Source organism: Heteronotia binoei, chromosome 4 (assembly GCF_032191835.1).
Source record: "Heteronotia binoei isolate CCM8104 ecotype False Entrance Well chromosome 4, APGP_CSIRO_Hbin_v1, whole genome shotgun sequence".
NCBI classification, from domain to species: Eukaryota; Metazoa; Chordata; class Lepidosauria; order Squamata; family Gekkonidae; genus Heteronotia; species Heteronotia binoei.
Genome location: NC_083226.1, coordinates 59,423,637 through 59,442,695, shown reverse-complemented (window position 1 = coordinate 59,442,695; position 19,059 = coordinate 59,423,637). Strand labels below are relative to the sequence as shown.

General features: G+C 47.5%; 1 protein-coding gene across 3 annotated transcripts in view; it reads left to right on the top strand.

Moving 5' to 3' along the window:
- The window catches only part of UHRF2 (ubiquitin like with PHD and ring finger domains 2), a 94,738-nt gene that overhangs the window by 65,054 nt on the left and 10,625 nt on the right, over window positions 1–19,059 (top strand). For all 3 annotated transcript variants that reach the window (XM_060237376.1, XM_060237375.1, XM_060237377.1), the window contains 3 exons: window positions 12,500–12,623; window positions 16,256–16,363; window positions 16,949–17,053. In XM_060237376.1, coding sequence (XP_060093359.1) covers window positions 12,500–12,623; window positions 16,256–16,363; window positions 16,949–17,053 — 337 coding nt within the window. The remainder of the gene's footprint in view (window positions 1–12,499; window positions 12,624–16,255; window positions 16,364–16,948; window positions 17,054–19,059) is intronic.

The following is a 19,059-nucleotide window of genomic DNA, read 5'->3' as shown; positions in this document are numbered from 1 at the left end:
CGGATTGGTATTGTCCCAACCTGAGTGATCACCCAGAACAGTAGCACCAAAGTCACCACCACACTGTCCAGATCAACACTGTTCACATTCATTGCCTTGACACTGAGGTCCTTCTCTAACTCAGATTCAGCATTCATCTTCCCCTTGGAGTTGACATCACACCCCTTGTCATCTTGATACTGACCACTTGATAGCCCTCAATGCTAAACACCATCAGCAGCTCAGGCTCAAAGATCTCAGTCACCTCAACTTCAGTGGTCTCCATCATGTTGACTCCAATTCCTCTCTGTCAATCTCGTAACGTGTCTTCTGAGGGTGAGAGAATCCCCATGCAGAAAACACAAACACCATTACTCTCTTTAGAAGAGACAGCCTAAAAGTCATCAGAGGACAATGTGGCTGAGGTTCCCTCTCCAAGTCCAAAGACTCAGAATAGGCCCTCAGCTCGGCACCTCTGGGTGCTGAGATCAGGAAACTGACTACCTCTTCCACAGGAGGGCTTTTATGCTCCTGGGATAATTCCATCTTGGACCCAACAGGATGCACCTCAGTCCTTCCAGGCTGGCAACCTCCTGCGGAAGGGAGGGGCAGATAAGCTTCAGACATTGTACTCTGATGGAGATCTGAGGCTCAGCAGAGATCATCAGGGGGAGATGTCTGGTCAGGGGATTCCAGTGCTCCTGGGGAGGGGAGGGTATAGTGGTGGGAGCAGGCGAAGTTGGAATGAAAGGAGACTGAGACATAGAAAGGCTCGCTCTCCTTCTAGCCTGTGTCCCATCCCAAGGATAGCAGATATGGGGACTAAGTGGAAGCACTCGCCTCTCCTTGGTGTTGTGTAATGCCAGGTCCATAAATAACCTGCTTAGGCAGGATATGGACATGACTTGTGTGACAGAGACCTGGATGCGAGACAGGAGACAGTAGCTCTCTTCCAAGTAGCTCCTCCTGGGTTCTTAGTCCTTCACCAAGCATGGACAAGCGGGCAGGGGGGAGGGGTGGCTTTTTCATACAGGATGTTTACTCCTTAAGGGCACTCCCGCCACTAGAGATCACTGGCATAGAGTGTGTTGGCTTGATGTGGGATGTTGGGGAGAGTTTGGCAATCTGGCTGGTGTACCGTCTGCCTAACGCACCAGCCAGTGCCTTACCGTCCCTGATGGAAGTGGTAGCAGGCTGGGCACAAGGAGCACTTATATTCTTGGGCGACTTCAATGTCTATGCCAAGGATGCAGCCTCCAGTCGGGTGGTGGACCTAGTGTCTTCCATGGTGGCACTAGGACTCTCCCAATATGTAACACCTCCCACAAATGATAGATTTGATCTTTGCGATGGGAGTTGTAGTGGACCAGATTTCTACTGATACAGTGCCATGGTTGGACCACTATGCCCTGAGGGCCCATGTGGATATCCCATTTCCACCCTGTTTAGGCAGCAAGCAGGTTTTAGCTCACCCATGAAGCCAGATGGACCCTATGCGGTTTCAGATGGCTTTGTGGGATCCCTGGCCCTCTGGTTACTCATTAGATGATCTTGTGGAGACCTGGAATAATCGGCTCTCCACAGCTATTGATGAATCATAGAATCATAGAGTTGGAAGGGAACTCTAGGGTCATCTAGTTCAACCCCCTGCACAATGCAGGAAACTCACAAACACCTCCCCTAAATTCACAGGATCTTCTTCGTGGTCTCTGTGCATCACACTTGTGGGATTAGGCGCCTGCGCCGATCTCGATCGGTAAACTTCAAAGCTGTGGATTTCCGCGGGTCCGACCCAGCGCGCATGCCCAGGCGCCCTACTGCGCATGCCCACCGGGACGGCCGCGGAAATCCCGCCAGTTCTCTTCTGACCGCCGCGCTGATCGGTTGATCTCTCTGCTACGGTCGGTGAACTTTATCCTTTTTCGGATTTTTCTAGTTAGCTGTATATAGTTAGTATAGTAGTTAGATAGTTTAGATAGCGTAGGTTTTTCCTTTATTTCTATCGAGAGAGCGGGCTTCTTTTCGTTTTCCCGCCCTTCGGGGAAGGGACACCCCCCCCCTCTCGCTCTCTTCATCTCGATTCCCTCCCTCGTATGGAAAGGAGGTGGGGATTTTTTCGCCGCTGCTCCGAGTGTGGGAGCAAGATTGCCCCACCAGACGGCCATTCGCTTTGTTTGCTGTGCTTAGGGGAACGGCACAGGCCTGATTCCTGCCCACACTGTGCAAAATTTTCGAAACAGACGCGCAAGAACAGAGCGGCCCGACTTGCAGCTGCCCTGATGGAGCGAGCGCTTTCCCCGCGAGCGGACCAGACTGAATCCGCGCCCGGCCAGACGGATCAGTCGTCATCGACCCCGGTCGATCCCGAGCGGCCCATCGTTACCGACCAACCCCGGAAGCGATCCGGTTCGGTAGCCGCTTCGGAGTCCTCGGTGCCGATAAAGAGGCCTAAGGAGGACAAAGGGATGCCCTCGGAGAAAAAGAAGCTTAAGAAGTCAAAGCGATCGGAGTCTCACTCCTCTCCAGCATCCCCGGTCGATCCGACTGCGCCGATAGTTCCCCCGCTGAAGCTCTTCGCGTCACCGGTCAAGCGCCCGAGCTCTCAGCTGGCGTCGATGTCGACTCAACTTATCATCTCCGATTCGGAGTCGGAGATCGAATCGGCGCAACGCATCGGTACCAGGAATAGTCCAATCGATGGATCGGTCTCTCAGCCCCGAGGTTCTCCTGCTCGGCACCGATCTCCCCGTCGGGACCGCTCTCCCACTCGACACCGATCTCCACGTCGGGACAGCTCTCCTGCTCGGCACCGATCTCCCCGTCGGGACCGATCGTCCAGCAGCCGTTCCCCTCGCCGTAGAAGTGACGATCCCTCACCACATCGTCTGCTGACCAAGGTCCCCTGGGACCAGAGACAATGGCAGTACTTGTATGGGGCTTACTCCATGCAACACCCCTTCCTGTGGCTCCAACAACCACAGAAGGACTGGGACCAAGCCTCTGAGACTTCATATCGATCTCGAATGTCTCATAGGACGCAACGCAACGAGCCGTCGGCATCAGTATCGAAGCCCCCTGAGCTCGACAGGCCGGTCCAGAAGGAACCCAAGCGTTCTCCACCAGCCAAGGAGTCTACACCAGTTCTCCAGGAACCTCCTCGGCACCGATCTGAACCTTCCGACTCCCCTGAGCCATCTTCCAGATCAGTGGAAGACTCATCGGGAACCTCTGATGGTGAAGCCTCACCGCCTGCAAAGACTTCGGAGGAGCAGCCCATATCTCCGTCTGAAGACCTTAAATCTTACGGGGATCTTATAAGGAGAATGGCCCAGACCCTCTCCCTCACTACCGTTCAGCCTCAACCTACAGTGACTGACACGGTTTTTGATATAGTGCAGCAGGACACTTCGACAGCGATTGCCCTGCCGCTCACGAACGTCATGCTGCAGACAGCCAAGGCTTCCTGGGACAAACCCTCCTCCACACCTGTCTCCTCTCGCAGGCTGGATCATATGTACAGGATCCAGGAAGCGTCAGCGGAATTCCTTTACGTCCACCCTAGACCCAATTCGGTGGTCGTATCGTCGTCTTCCAAGGCACGAAAGACGCACTCCACCCCACCAGATAAGGAGGGCAGGAAACTGGACGCTATGGGGAGAAGATTATACTCTGCCGGCTCCCTGGGGGTTAAAATAGCCAACTACGCTGCATGCTATGGCCGTTACCAATACGCCCTCTGGGACCAAGTCTCCACCATCTTGGGATCCCTTCCTGAGCAGAGCCGTAACGCATTACGGAAGTTGCAGAAGGAGGGTATGGCACTGGCAAAGCAGCAGCTAAACTCTGCCAGACACTCAGGAGACACGTGCGCAAAAGCCCTTACATCGGCTATCTCCCTGCGCAGACATGCATGGCTGAGATCCACGGCACTTCAACCCGACACACAGGCGTACGTCGAGGACCTTCCCTTTGATGGGGCAGGACTGTTCAGCTCCACGACGGACTCGGTTCTCCAGGAGCTAGATAAAAGTATCAAAACATCCAGAAACCTGGGGGTGTCCGGGCAGCGCCCTCCACCCAAGCGTCAGTGGCCTAAAACTTGGCAAAAGAAGCCGTATTCCAAGTCACCCGACAGACAGTGGCGCTCAAAATCGGCCTCTTTCACTCGACCTTCTTTCCAGTCGAAGCATAAGTACTCCCCATCCTCCACCCAACCTGCCCGCCAGAAGGGCGCGAAGCAGGGCAAGCAGGGCCTTTGACTTTCCTCCAGTCATTTTCGGCCCACAGGACTTGGACTCTATCCGTCTTGCCAAATTTTTCCCTGCCTGGTCCCGTGTTACCTCGGACCGGTGGGTTTTGTCGATAATCAAACTGGGTTACTGCATAGAATTTTGCCGCCGCCCGTATACCCCGAGGTTTGTCTCCACAGCTCCTTCTCCGACCCTCTGCGAGGAAGTCAGGTTGCTCTGTCAGAAGCATGCCATCCAGAAGGTTCCCAGGGACCAGAAAGGTCAGGGGTTCTACTCCCGCTACTTTGCGGTCCCCAAGCGGGATGGGGGCCTCCGACCGATCATGGACCTGCGGGCCCTGAACGCCTTCATAAGGTGCGACAAGTTCCGAATGACATCCCTGCCGTACATCCTGCCCCTCCTGAGCGACGGGGACTGGATGGCGACTCTCGATCTGAAAGACGCATACTTCCACATCTCCATCCACCCTCGGCATCGGAAGTATCTACGCTTCACGGTCGGAGACGACCATTTCCAGTACCGAGCCCTACCATTCGGCCTTTGTACAGCCCCAAGGGTTTTCACCAAGACCATGGTGGTCATTGCCGCTCACCTACGGCTTCAAGGTGTGACGCTTTTTCCTTACATCGACGACTGGCTCCTGGTGGCGGTGTCGAGGGAGCAGTTGCTGCGACACATCACTATCACCTTGACCTTGGTGGACGAATTGGGGCTCCAGATAAATTTAAAAAAGTCTCATCTGACGCCTTCTCAGAAGGTGCAATTCATCGGGGCGATCCTGGATACGCGTGTATGCAGGGCGTTCCTCCCCTCAGACAGGGCGGACGCCATAGTGAAGCTGATGTCCTCCATCCGTCTGGATCCGACTGTCCCAGCGCGGACACTCCAAAGACTTTTGGGACTTATGGCGGCGACGACCTCTGTCCTCCTGTTCGCGAGGCTTCGGATGAGGCCCCTACAGCTCTGGTTCCTGCGGAGCTTCAGGTGCAACGTGGATCACCCTTCCCAGTTGCTCACGGTTCCGCCAGAGATCCTGTCGTCCCTGACTTGGTGGGGCTTGAAGAGTCGCCTGATGGAAGGGGCTCCTTTCCACAAGCCGGAGCCGACTCGCACCCTCACCACGGATGCCTCCCTGTGGGGTTGGGGTGCCCACATGGGGGGTATGTGTGTGGGGGACCGCTGGCCGGGCCACCACGCCAGTCAACACATAAACTTCCTCGAGTTGCTGGCCATATTTCACGCCCTTCGCTCCTTTCTACCGCTCCTGGAGGACAGGTCAGTAGCAGTGATGATGGACAATACCACTGCGATGGCTTACATCAATCGACAGGGGGGCACAGTGTCCCAGAGGCTCTGTCAGCTGGCCCTCCGGGTCTGGGAGCTGTGCATCTCTCGGGGAGTGTTCCTGCGGGCAACCCACCTCCCGGGAGATATGAACTCACAGGCGGACTTTCTGAGTCGGGGCGGAGCTCTACTGCACGAGTGGGAGCTGAATTGGGAGTTCCTGCGCCCAGTCTTTCGCCTTTGGGGGACTCCGGAGCTGGACGTTTTCGCTACCAGGCAAAACGCAAAATGCGACCTGTTCTGCTGCAGGGGAGGTGCGGACCCCTTAGCACTGGGGGACGGGCTCCTGGTGCCATGGAGGCATCACGTAATCTACCTGTTTCCTCCTATACCGCTCCTCACCAAGGTAGTTCAGAAGATCCTAAGGGAACGCCCGAGAGGGATTCTGGTGACACCGTGGTGGCCCCGCCAGTCCTGGTTCCCTGTGGTCCTTCGGCTGTCGGGGGGGACGTACCTTCGTTTTCCTCAGGTGCGGGATCTCCTGCTCTCTCACCGAGGGCAGGTCCTGCATCACGATATTCCCCATCTGCGCCTAACGGCCTGGCGCCTGGTCCTAGATTCTCAGACAGGACCCAGTTCGTCATCATGAACTGCAGGAAATCTTCCACGAGGCGGTCATATGCGACCAAATGGGCCAGGTTTGCCAAATTTGCTGCAGACCGTTCCGTGGCGCCCGATAGGGCGGACTTACCTTTGATACTGGACTTTCTAGTTTCGTTGTTGGACGGTGGCTTGGCGCCCTCCTCGGTAAGGGTCTACCTAGCCGCAATCTCCGCTGAACACGGGCCGATAGATGGCCATTCACCTTTCACACACCCGGACACTAAGCGTTTTCTGAAGGGCATGGCAAGGCTGTACCCTACGGTTAGGGCCCCCGCGCCTGCTTGGGACCTTCCCTTGGTTCTCAAGGCACTGACAGGGAAACCGTTCGAGCCGATGGCGACGAGCTCGTCCCACCTCCTGGCGTGGAAGACGGCCTTCCTTGTGGCAATCACTTCGGCAAGGCGGGTCGGGGAACTGGCAGCTCTCAGGTGCGATTCCCCCTACTTGGTGTTTTCAGCCGAAGGGGCTACGTTACGCCCAGACGTCACCTTCCTTCCCAAGGTGGTGTCTGCGTTTCATCTCAATTCTGATATTCACTTGCCAGTCTACTTTCCCTCTCCAGCCAATGACTATGAGCGGGTGTTACACGCCCTTGATGTTAAGAGGGCGCTCTCCTTTTACCTACATCGCACAGGCCCTTCTAGGAAGGATGTTAGGTTGTTCGTGTCATATGCGGAGCCCTCTATAGGGCAGCGCATTTCGTCTCAGCGTCTGTCCAAATGGATTACAGGGACAATTCGTTTGTGTTACCTTCTCCGGAAGCAGCCTCTTCCAGGTCCGCTCCGTGCCCACTCAACAAGAGCAGTAGCTACCTCTGAGGCTTTCATGAAGGGAGTTCCCCTGCAGGACATCTGTAGGGCAGCCACGTGGTCCTCGGCGCACACCTTCGTGACGCACTACGCCCTGGACCTGCGACGCAGACAAGCTTCCTCGGTGGGCCGCGCAGTGTTGCAGTCTGTTTCAGTGTGATGGACCAGCAGACCCTCCACCAGGTAGGCTTGAGCTTGCTAATCTCCCACAAGTGTGATGCACAGAGACCACGAAGAAGATAAACAGGTTTCCTACCTGTAACTGATGATCTTCGAGTGGTCATCTGTGCAGTCACACTACCCGCCCACCTTCCCCGCTGCAGCCGGTCCCGCCGTGGGGCTGACGCGGCGGCCAGAAGGAACTGGCGGGATGTCCGCGGCCGTCCCGGTGGGCATGCGCAGTAGGGCGCCTGGGCATGCGCGCTGGGTCGGACCCGCGGAAATCCACAGCTTTGAAGTTTACCGATCGAGATCGGCGCAGGCGCCTAATCCCACAAGTGTGACTGCACAGATGACCACTCGAAGATCATCAGTTACAGGTAGGAAACCTGTTTATCTTCATTGCTGTCAGATAGCCATCTAGCCTCTGTTTAAAAACCTCCAAGGAAGGAGAGCCCACCATCTCCCGAGGAAGCCTGTTCCACAGAGGAATCGCTCTAACGGTCAGGAAGTTCTTCCTAATGTTGAGCCGGAAACTCTTTTGATTTAATTTCAACCCATTGGTTCTGGTTCTACCTTCTGAGGCCACAGAAAACAATTCCACACCATCCTCTATATGACAGCCCTTCAAGTATTTGAAGATGGTGATCATATCACCTCTCAGCCGCCTCCTCTCCAGGTAAACATGCCCAGCTCCTTCAACCTTTCCTCATAGGACTTGGTCTCCAGACCCCTCACCATCTTTGTCGCCCTTCTCTGGACTCGTTCCAGTTTGTCTATATGCTTCAAATGAGATTGCTCCCCAACATCCTCTTCATCCCCGTTCACAATTTGCGCCATGGTATATTCCAGAGCTGCAATAGATGAAACAGTGATTAAGACAACTAGAGAGGCAATGGTGATGTGCTCATGATAAAGCGACGAGAACATCTTACAGTTCGTTTATGCGGATCTATGAGATGGCAGTTTGAGTCACAAAGAAGACTTACTTTGTGACTCAGATTGCTTCTGCAACCTCACACCTGGCACAATTATTTAGTGTAATTTGTTCATTAATAACCTCATCAAGGTAAACTAAATGCTAGGGAACTGGAAATAAGCTGTAAGGTTTTGCAAGTTTTTTGCCGATAAGGTCTCGTCACTCTGACATGATCTCCCTGCCACATTTGATACAGTGAGCGAACTCAAGGCACCGAGCACGTCTTTTGGTCCATTTCTAGATTCCTTCACTCAACCTGGAGGAAGTTGACAGGATCCTTCTTACTGTGTGTCCTACCACTTGTGGGTTGGATCTATGCCTGTCTTGGCTTGTAAAAGCTAGCCAGGCGATGCTACGTGAACCACTACAGGTGATTATCAACAGATTCTTCTTAGAAGGGATATTTCCTACTCCTTTTTAAGAGGCCATAGTCCGCCCCCTCTTAAAGAAACCATCTGTAGAGCTGGCTGAATCGGCAGACTACCGTCCGGTGTCAAACTTAACCTTTTTGGGTAATGTTATAGAGTGGGAAGTAGCGACTCAGTTACAAGGGTTTCTGGATGACACTTCTGCACTGGACTCGTTCCAGTCCAACTTTTGTCCAGGTTATGGAATGGAGACGGTTTTGGTCACCCTCATAGATGACCTCCTATGACATATGGATTGGGGTGGCTCAGCAGTGCTGTTGTTATTAGATCTGTCAGCCGCATTCGACATGGTTGACCACCAGCTACTGTCTAACTGCCTCGCCGATGTGGGGATTAAGGGGTCTGCCCTGCAGTGGCTGGCCTCTTTCCTCCAAGGTCAGGGACAAAGGGTGGTGATAGGGAAGAATCATTCCAGAGGCACCCACTTACATGTAGTGTGCCGCAAGGGGCAGTTCTGTCCCCGATGTTATTTAACATCTACATGCACTCGCTTGCCCAGATTGTCAGGAGGTATGGACTGGGGTGCCATCAATATGCAGATGACACCCAGCTCTCTCTATTGATGGGTGGCCAATCTCACTGTGCCCCAGACAATTTGGACCTGGCACTACAAGCTGTGGCATCTTGGCTCAGACTGAGTCGACTGAAGCTGAATCCAATGAAGACAGAGGTTCTCTTCTCTATCTGAGTCATGGTGGTCCAGGAAGGGTGATCTTTTAGCCAGCTTTTGATGGGGTGCCACTAATACTGGCCCTGAACATCAAGAGCCTGGGAGTGCTCCTGGAGTCCTCTCTAACTATGGAGGCCCAGGTAGCAGCCACTGCCAAGTCCACCTTTTTAAATCTGCCACGGTACTGCAGTTGGAGCACTGTGACTTAGCAATGGTGATCCATGCTACGATCACCATGCTACGATCACCTCTACATGGCGCTGCCCTTGACTCTGACTCAGAAACTGTAGCTAGTGTAGAATGCTGCAGCACTTTTGCTAATGGGGCTCCCTCTGTGGGAGCACATTCAAAGAGCTGAAAGAGCTGCACTGGTTGCCTATTGTGTTCCGAGTCCATTTCAAAGTGCTGGTATTGACCTTTAAAGCCCTATATGGTTGAGGACCTGTCTATCTATGGGACCGCCTTTCCCCATATGTTCCCCAGAGAGCACTGTGTTCGGGAGCACAAAATCAGCTATTCATCCTCAGACCAAGGGAGGCTAGACTGAGCTCTACATGGGCCAGGGCCTTCTCAGCACCATTAATGTTGAAACCCTCCCAAAGGCCATAAGGGCCCTATGGAATCTCTCTCAGTTCCACAGGGCCTGTAAAACTGAACTTTTCTGACTGGCCTACAATATCTAAATGGGAGAGGGCTGCCACTTCTATGCTGCTGGCAAAGCAAGATAAACACCGCGTACCAAATGTTGCAATATAAGTGCAAAACACTCTTTTACTCAATGACTTTATCACTGTAATTCTTAAATGTCCTTCAAAGCAAGTAAACAATCCTTAGTAGATACTTATGCATACTGATAAGATATGACTGTGAGTTGTTGCCTAAGCATGGGTTCCGGAGGGTAAAAATAGAGGCCAGAGGAAGTGTAAAGGAAACACGAACTTGAACCTAGGACTCGGGCTATCTGTGGCTCTCAACAGAAAGACAAGAAGACAGCAGATTTTCATACCTGGCAACATTTAAAGTTTGAGTTTCTACTAAGGACTGTTTACTTGCTTTGAAGAATTACAGTGATGAAGTGGTTGAGTAAAAGAGTGTTTTGCACTTATATTGCAACATTTGGTGCTCAGTGTTTTTCTTGCTTTGCCTAAACTCCACACCGCAAGTTTCCTTATTTACTGTACTTCTGTGCTGCTGAGCAATACCTGTTCCGAGAAACTAGGACCATCAGAAGGACCACCATCAGAAAACAGAAGAAACTATGATCAGACTGCCGAAGGACAAAAGTTGTGATCCACCAGTATCAAAATTCTTCTGAATAGCGCCTACTATGTTGTTTTAATTGCTTAATTGTTAAAGTTTTATTGTTTTAAAATTGTAACCTGACATTGTATTTTAAAGTGACTGTTAGCCACCCTGAGTCCGCTTGCAGAGAGGGAGGGATAAAGATCTAAAGTAAAATAAAAAAAATATTAGGTTGTGACATCATTTTGTAGCACGGGCTTCAGAGAAAAGGGTTAGGCCTGTCACTTGCCCATTATCAGAAATATTTGAATATTTGCCTTCCCTAAAGGATTTAGGCCTGTCTTCAGTGAAGGTCTACATGTGCCATATCCACCTTCCATTTAGGGATAGATTTTGTACCTCTTTTCTCTAATCCTTTGTCAAAGAGGTTTCTCAAAGGTCTATACCATTTGCACCACCTGCTCAAACTACCAGTTCCTCAATGAAGCTTATCTTTAATGTTATCCCACCTAATTCATAAACCTTTTGAACCCCTGGCTACATGTGATTTGTATTTCCACTCTTATAAGACTACATTTTTGGTGGCACTCATGTTTGCATGGAGAGATGGGGAGCTGCTTGCCCTGAGATGTGAGCCTTCTTTTATTAGGTTTCTTAGGGGTAAGGTAAGGTTGTGTTACTCCCAAATTTAAATTTCCTCCCAAAAGTCATGTTGGAATTCCATATGTCTTAGAACATTACATTATTACAGTATTTTTTCCAGAACCACAATTGACAGCAGAACAAGCGTAGCATGCACTGGATATGAGGAGAACATTACCATTTTATTTAGAGCATACATCTCCATTTAGAAAAGACAGCAACCTGTTTGTCTGCTTTAACGATTCTAGTGAAGGGAAAACTGTGTCAGCTCAGCTGCTTTTCAGGTAGGTCACATCAGTACTTAGAATAGCTTATGATGGCAAAGGTTTGCTCCTTATAAAAGGTCACTCAATGAGGGCTGAGGCATTTGCTGCAGCATTTTGATGCAACATCAACATACGAGAAACCTGCAAGGCAATGACTTGGTCCTCACCATCCATGTTGGTGAAGCGTGACTTGATTGACATGGATCGCAGGAGGGAAGCAGCCTGGGGAAAGCAGTACTACAGTAATTGTTATATACAGTCATTGTATCGTCAGGCACATAGACTGATAAAGCCTGCTGAGGGAAAAATCATCGTGGCTTCTGCAAAGGGAAGTCCTGCCTCTCAAACCTTTTGGAAGTCTTTGAGAAAGTGAACAAGCATGAAGTCAACGATCACCCAGTAGACATTATATACCTGGCCTTTCAACAGGTTTTTGACAGGTTACCTCACCAAAGACTCCTGAGTAAACTTAGCAGTCATGAGATAAGAGGATTTGAAAATGATTAAATGACAGGAAGCAAAGAGCAGGAATCAGTGGACAGTTCTCACAATGGAGGACAGTAAGCAGTGGGGGTCTCATAAAGATTGGTAAATTATCAGGAACTAGGCATGAGTAATGTTAGTGGCAGATGATACAAAATGATTCAGAATGGTAGAAACCAAGGCTAACTGTGAAGGGCTCCAAGAGGACCTCCACAAACTAGGTGAGTGAGTGACACTGTGGCAAATAAAGTTCAGTATTGGTAAGTGTAAGGTAATGCACATTGGGACAACAAATCCCAACTTCAAATGTAGACTGAACTGTGAGACTAAGAGGGGAAAAGATCTTTGGGTTGTAGTGGATAGCTCAATGAAAGCATCAACCCAGTGTGCTGCAGCAGTGAAAAAAGACAAACTCTGTGTTAGGGATTATTAAGAAAGGTTTTGAGAATAAAATGGCCAATGTTGTAATGCCACTGTATAGATAAATGGTGTGGCCTCATTTGTATAGATAAATGGTGTGTACAGTTCTGGTCACTGATGTAGATGAGTAGGGTTGCAGAAATGGTTCCCGTCATCTCATCAGTGCACTTCAAGCTCAGTTTTTATGCAGGAGTCATTAATGTAAAAACATAATTTTTTTTTTAGGTATTGTCCTTCCTGTAAAAACGATTCCAATGAAGTTGTAAAAGCTGGGGAAAAACTCAAACAGAGTAAAAAGAAAGCAAAGATGCCATCTGCCTGCACAGACAGCCAGCGGGACTGGGGCAAGGTAACCACTAGAAACCAGCTGTACACTGTGTATGTTTGTGTTCTCTACTAGCACACAGACTAAAATGATTTACACACACTAGGAACATGTACAGAGGGTATGTTTAAGGATTGCATATAACCATGTAAGAGTATACAAATAGTATTCACAAATCTGTCGAGTTTCCATATGAATAAAAAGAACCTTTGGAATCAAAGGGCTCAGTTCAGATCACATGCCAAACCATGATTTATACTTACCACAGCTTAGAATTGAAATCATGGTTTGGTTTCTAATTGTACATGTCTATTTATGCATTTATAAAATTTCAGTGCCCGCCCCCCCCCCCCCTCACCATCTAGGAAACTCGCTCAGTGCCACACTTTCCCTACATTTTATCCATCAAGTCTACTTGTGACCAGGAGTGTGCATTTTTTTCTCTCGGTGTTTTCGAGTTTGGGTCTATTGGATTAGTAAAGTATTTGATCAGGGATTTTTTGGAAATCCCAAATTATTTTTGTGGGTTGCAGTAGACCAGAATAAAAAAAAAAATGGATGGGGGAAGCAACTGCAAAGGCACAAAAACCAGCTAAGAGGTGGCTCTGTGGGGGCTCTTTTGGGCAATCCCTTTAAACCAGATTGTCCAAAAGAATCTGCAAAGCAGTTGATCCTGTGGGGAGAACTCTCCCTGTGGCTTAGCTGGGGCTCTCTTGAACATTCTGGTTTAAACTGGATTGCCCAAAGGAGCTTTGCAGAGCTGCTGGTCCTGCAGGAAGCACTCTTCTCACAGGCTCAGCTGGGGCTTTCTTGGGCATTTTGAACTGCCCAAGAGATCCCCAGCTGAGCTGCGGGGAGTTCTCCCCAGAGGATTCAGCTAATTTACAAGCTCTTTTTGGCAGCCTGGTTTGAACCAGACTGCCCAAGAGAGCCACAGGGAGAACTCTGGAATCAGGTGCTTTGTAGGCTTTTTTGGGCAGTTCCCTTTAAACTGGACTGCCCAAGAGAGCCTCAGCTGAGCTGAGGGGCTGGGGAGTGGGCTTCCCCGGCTCAGCTGTTTTGCGGGCTGTCTTCTGCAGTCCTTTTAAACACCCCATTTAAAGGGACTGCAGAAGAAAGCTTAAAAACAACTGAGTGGCAGGAACAATGCTCCAGCCCTCAGCTGATTTTCAGGGTTTGCCATTAATTTCTGAATATATCTGGGATTTGGGATTTTTTTTCTAGTTCTCCTGAAAAATCTTGGATATATGTGAGGGGTCAAAATATACCCCAAAATATTGATAAGGTGTTTTTCAGGTATATTTTTGGATTGGGTAGATTCAGATGCATAGCCATAATTGGGACAGTGCTGTACTCTGCCCAGCTGGTGATGCTATGGTTGGTGCCACGTTATCACTGTTGTCTGTTACACAAAGGATGAAGGCTATTTATTTGTAGTATGCCTTTCTCACAGGAACTGATGGTTTATTACACATAGTGAATCAATACAGTCAACAAAATGAAATATTTAGTAAACAAGGATTGTCGATATCTGGAGCCAACCAGAACTCTGAAAGATAGAGCTGAAGCATAGCATTAAGTATTATCATGTTAAATGGTATAAAATTACATAATAGGATATTGCTTACAATAAGCTATACATAGCAGTGTAGGCTGCAGTCCCTGATCATTTATCCAAGTAAATTTGGGAACCATTTTGTACAGTACAATCCTATTATCTGTGCAGAAAAGCCCTCTTGAATCATTTTGTGTTGCATAGTTTGTGAAAAACTAGGAGAATAGGAACTTTCCTGATCTCCTTGAAAATGCTGTAGCATTTTTCACCAGCTGGGATTTCCAAATTGATCTGAAGGCAGATTAATGTGCAGCGCACTATAGTAGTCTGGTCTCAATGTTACTGTGGTGTGAATCCAGGTGACCTAATCAACCATATCAAGGTAAGGGGCCATCTTACAGGCTTGGCGAAAGACTTGCTTGATTGGAAACATTTAACTGTTCTCAGTTTGCAGAGTGCACAGTGCATTCCAGACTTTGCTAGCACTTGTCTCTCCTTCTGAGCTTATTTTATGGTTTCCTATTAATTTCATCAAAAACTTTGGCACAAAGTGTTGTTTTCCCCCCTGCAGTGTTTCCATTTAATCTCCCCAGTTGTCTGTAGTATATGGTTGTGTTGCTGCATTAAAAAGGTAAAGGTAGTCCCCTGAACAAGCACCAGTCGTTTTCGACTCTGTGGTGACGTTGCTTTCATGTTTTCATGGCAGACTTTTTTTTTATGGGGCGGTTTGCCATTGCCTTCCCCAGTCATCTACACTTTCCCCCCAGTAAGCTAGGATGGAAGGCTGAGTCAACCTGGAGCTGGTACCTGAACTAGCTTTCGCTGGGATAGAACTCAGGTCATGAGCAGAGGGCTCCAAATGCAGTACTGCAGCTTTACCGCTCTGTGCCACGGGGCTCTTAGTTATGACTAAAATTCACCTGGTGTAGTTGTTTCTAAAAGGTCTTACAAAAATAGTCATTACATTTAGCTGATTTATATATTCTATCCAGTTTGATTTACATAGTATTCTCATGTTCAGCCTTTCTATACCAGCTCTGTTATGGTCAGCACTGTGATATATCATCTCCTCTGAGGTATGGTTTTCCCATCCATTCTTTCTAGTCCCTTGCAATTCAGATGGTTTCTGCTGAATTTTAAAAGAATGCCACAGGTTCTACTGTTGTTAGTACAAGCTACGCATCTGCTAAACATGGATAGTGAATGAGGGATGTCCATGACTCCTGCTCTCTACTCTCCTATTATGCAGATTAGTTTACCCTTGAGCAACCAACATGCAATTTCTGTTTAGTACCATTTTGCCCCTCGGTTTAGCCATATCTTTTTGAGGTTTGTGCACTAGAATCCCCCTCCCAGCAGTTGCTCCCTACCTTATTTTTATATGGCATCAATTTTCTGCATACTTTTTCAGAATTTCAGAATTTCAGTGATCCTCACCTAGTAGCAAACATGCATTAGAATTAGAATAAGGCTGATGTATATCTGCAGCCCCAGTCAACCCAAAGCATGAGATCCTGACATAAATGTCCTAGCATCTAACAATCTGACAATGCATTTGTTAAACAAATGCATGTATTACTTTGTCTTTTATTAAACATATTTGTTTTTTTATTAAACATGACTCATTGACCAAATATTGCCAAAAATGATTTTTTTAAACCTCAGTTGTTAGTAATGCAAAATAGTCAACATAATTCACACATCTTTCTCTATTCAGTGAAAATGCACTATACAACTTACTAGGAAATGTCTTCATTATATATAAAATCCCCAAAGAGTACAAGTAATAAAGCACCTTATTTTGCACAATGGGAGTAAAGTCTGTTGTTTGTACTCCAACCTGCTTTATGTGTATCTACCTGTGTGCCGCCCTGAGTCTGCCTAGGCGGGGAGGGCGGGATACAAATAAAATTTAATAATAATAATAATAAAAAAAGTGTGTTGAAATGACTTCTATACATTAGCTAGGGATAACAGCTGCTTGTGTGTCTGTTCATTACACTTCACAGCTGTTACCAATACTGAACTGAAATGTCACTGTACAACTATTACTGAAACTTCACAACTATTTCTGAAACATTAACTGTTTTCATGTTCATAGGGTATGGCCTGTGTTGGGCGTACAAAGGAATGCACAATTGTTCCTTCCAACCACTATGGACCTATTCCTGGAGTTCCTGTAGGAACAACCTGGAAATTCAGAGTTCAGGTAAATATGCTTTTTTCTACATATGTAAACTAAACATCCCCTTTTTCTTTTAACTTGCACTGTTTGCACTAGTGGGCAAGTTACAAAACATACTCCAGTTGTATTTTCAGTGCTTAAAATAATTGGGGGAGGGGGTTAATGTCACCATGATCCAAAGGTTGCCATGTACAGTGAGGCTCCCTGGCTGGTTTTACCCTTTGCCAGCCCCACTTCATGGTATATTGGAGGCCATTTTTAAATTCTTACAGTTGTTAGGCTTGTCTTGTCTGGTGGCTGATCCATTAACGACTACTATGACTGGACTTTCTGTTTGTGGCCCTGTCCCAAGGAGGCAGTGTTGTTGCTTAGGTATTACTTCTTACTATTGAATGAAGATCTAGTTACTATTTTAGGTCCAATGACTTGAAGTCCTTGAATTGCAGCCCCCAGGATGCATGACAAAAGACTTGAAACTGCTGATATAATTTGTGATAAAGATGGGAAGTTTGCTGTCCCAAGTGAAATGATGAATACAAATTTAGATCATTGCTGTCACAGCCTGTAAATTCCTTTTAAAACATTTTTTAATTTTTTTTTATTATGAAGGTGAGTGAAGCAGGCGTCCACAGACCTCATGTTGGTGGAATTCATGGTCGTAGTAATGATGGAGCTTATTCCCTTGTGCTGGCTGGAGGATTTGAAGATGAAGTGGTAAGTTTTATATTCAGAATATTGTGTATGTGTTGAGAGTTAAGCCTGCTTTCACATTGTCAGTGATAGCATACTTAAAATCAAATGTTAAGATAAATGTTTCAGAAAAGGTTAGCTGCTGTGCATAGTAGTAAAGCTGGGTCCTCCCGTGCAGATGCAGTGAAATCTTGAAAGGAAGGGGAAGAAAACAGACCTGCAGAAAAAGATATACCTTACTTCCATTGCCACACCTTTCTTTCCAGGAGCTAAAGTGGACTATTCTTTTTGCTTCTTCACTTCCTTTTGTAAAAACTGCATAAACCATAAAAGTCCTTCAGGTCTTCCTAAATCCTCTTTCATCTCATGAGTGTTCAGCCACTGCTTTTGGTTGCAAGCAAAATGATGGCTAAGAAGTCTTGTACGAGTTTGGGAAGATCTAGAAGGCACATACTATTAAAGAGGCCTTGGAGAAGTAGCTGTTTTGGCTTCTGCATAGGGAAGTGGCAAGGCAGAGGAGACTATTACTGAGGAGATGGATGGGATGAAGATTGGTTAGGTGGGGCACTGTCTCCCTCTTCCTTTTTCGGAGGACACCACCTAAAGCAGAGAGTACCTTATGTATAATTAACAGTGTATTTTCCCCTACAGTATTATGACTGTGAGCTTTATGGATTAGTTCTGTAATATTTGTTTGTATTTGTTTTTTCAACTTAAACATTGTTGATCTTTCTATGCATCTAATTTTCACATTCCCATTGTATTAAGGATTTTTTGTTCCAATTATTATTAGATATACATTGCTATCTTTGCTAATAACCATCCATCCATATATGCAGTGGGGGGCAGGACTGGAGTGAGGAAGGGTAGAGTTAGAATAAGGAAGGGCAAGGGAACAAAATAGCTTCCTCCCCTCAGCAGAGCTGTATGACTGGAAAAGGGAGGAGGAGCAATTTTAGCCTGGCCCCTTGACCTTCCTCACTCAAGCCTTCCCTAGACTCACATGGCTGTTTTTCAGTACAGGCCCCATAATCCCAGAAATGATCTCCAGGAGTTTGGTTTGGTGAGGATTAGATGTACAGGGTCCAAGTTACAAAGAAGGGAGGAAGAAAACAGCAAAAAAAGAAAAGAAAAGAAAAAAAGGCAAGGGCAATAGAAGTTTAGTGGAACAGAATCAAAGTCCCTGAGAATCTCTGCAGTAGAAACTGAAGATGGGGGGGCAGTTTTGCAAGCCCAGCAGAACCCAGTGCCATTGTGGCAATGCCAGCTCAACAGGACTGATATCTAGCAAGAATCACACTCCCAGCAGAACCAGTGCAATGTGGCAATGCCAACTCAGTTACAATCTTAGCAGTCACTGATCTCAAAACACAGTCACAAATCCAAGCTGGTTGTGGGGGTGGGGATTTTGCAAGTTATGTGCAAGCAAATGGGAAGTGAATACAAAGGAACACAGGCAAAAGGTGTGTGTGTGTGGGGGGAAATTCTTCTTGAAACTGACATGAGGAATTTGAAACTGACAACAGTGTTTCCAGAACTGGAAAATTCCACTCCCCCACACCTTTGCTTTGAAGTTTGGTAGACATTTTGTTTGATTGGGGACAGTCTATCTGAAAATGTATCAATTCATGAACCTCCCTGAACTTCTAGAAAGTTTATGGAAAGTTCATGCTGGATGACCTGCCTTGAACTTCAGTTCGCGAACCTCTGGCGAAAATTCATTGTAAACTTTAGTTTATTAGTCCCCATCCCTGCTTAAGTTTGTCATACAGGTCAGCAGGTTGCTTTGTCTACTAATTTACTTACTGCTACTCATTAAATGTGAAATTGTATTTGTTGACATGCATTAACATTTTTAAAGCAACTTTTTTATTTATAGCTCTTTTCCAGTCTAATATTTTTGATAGCTAAGAAAAATATAAATAATGCATAGCATTCCCCTTCCTTATACTTGATTCATATTATAAAGAAAATCTGATCTATGACTTGTAGCTACCAATTTTGTGATGGAATGTACTGACAATTCTGTT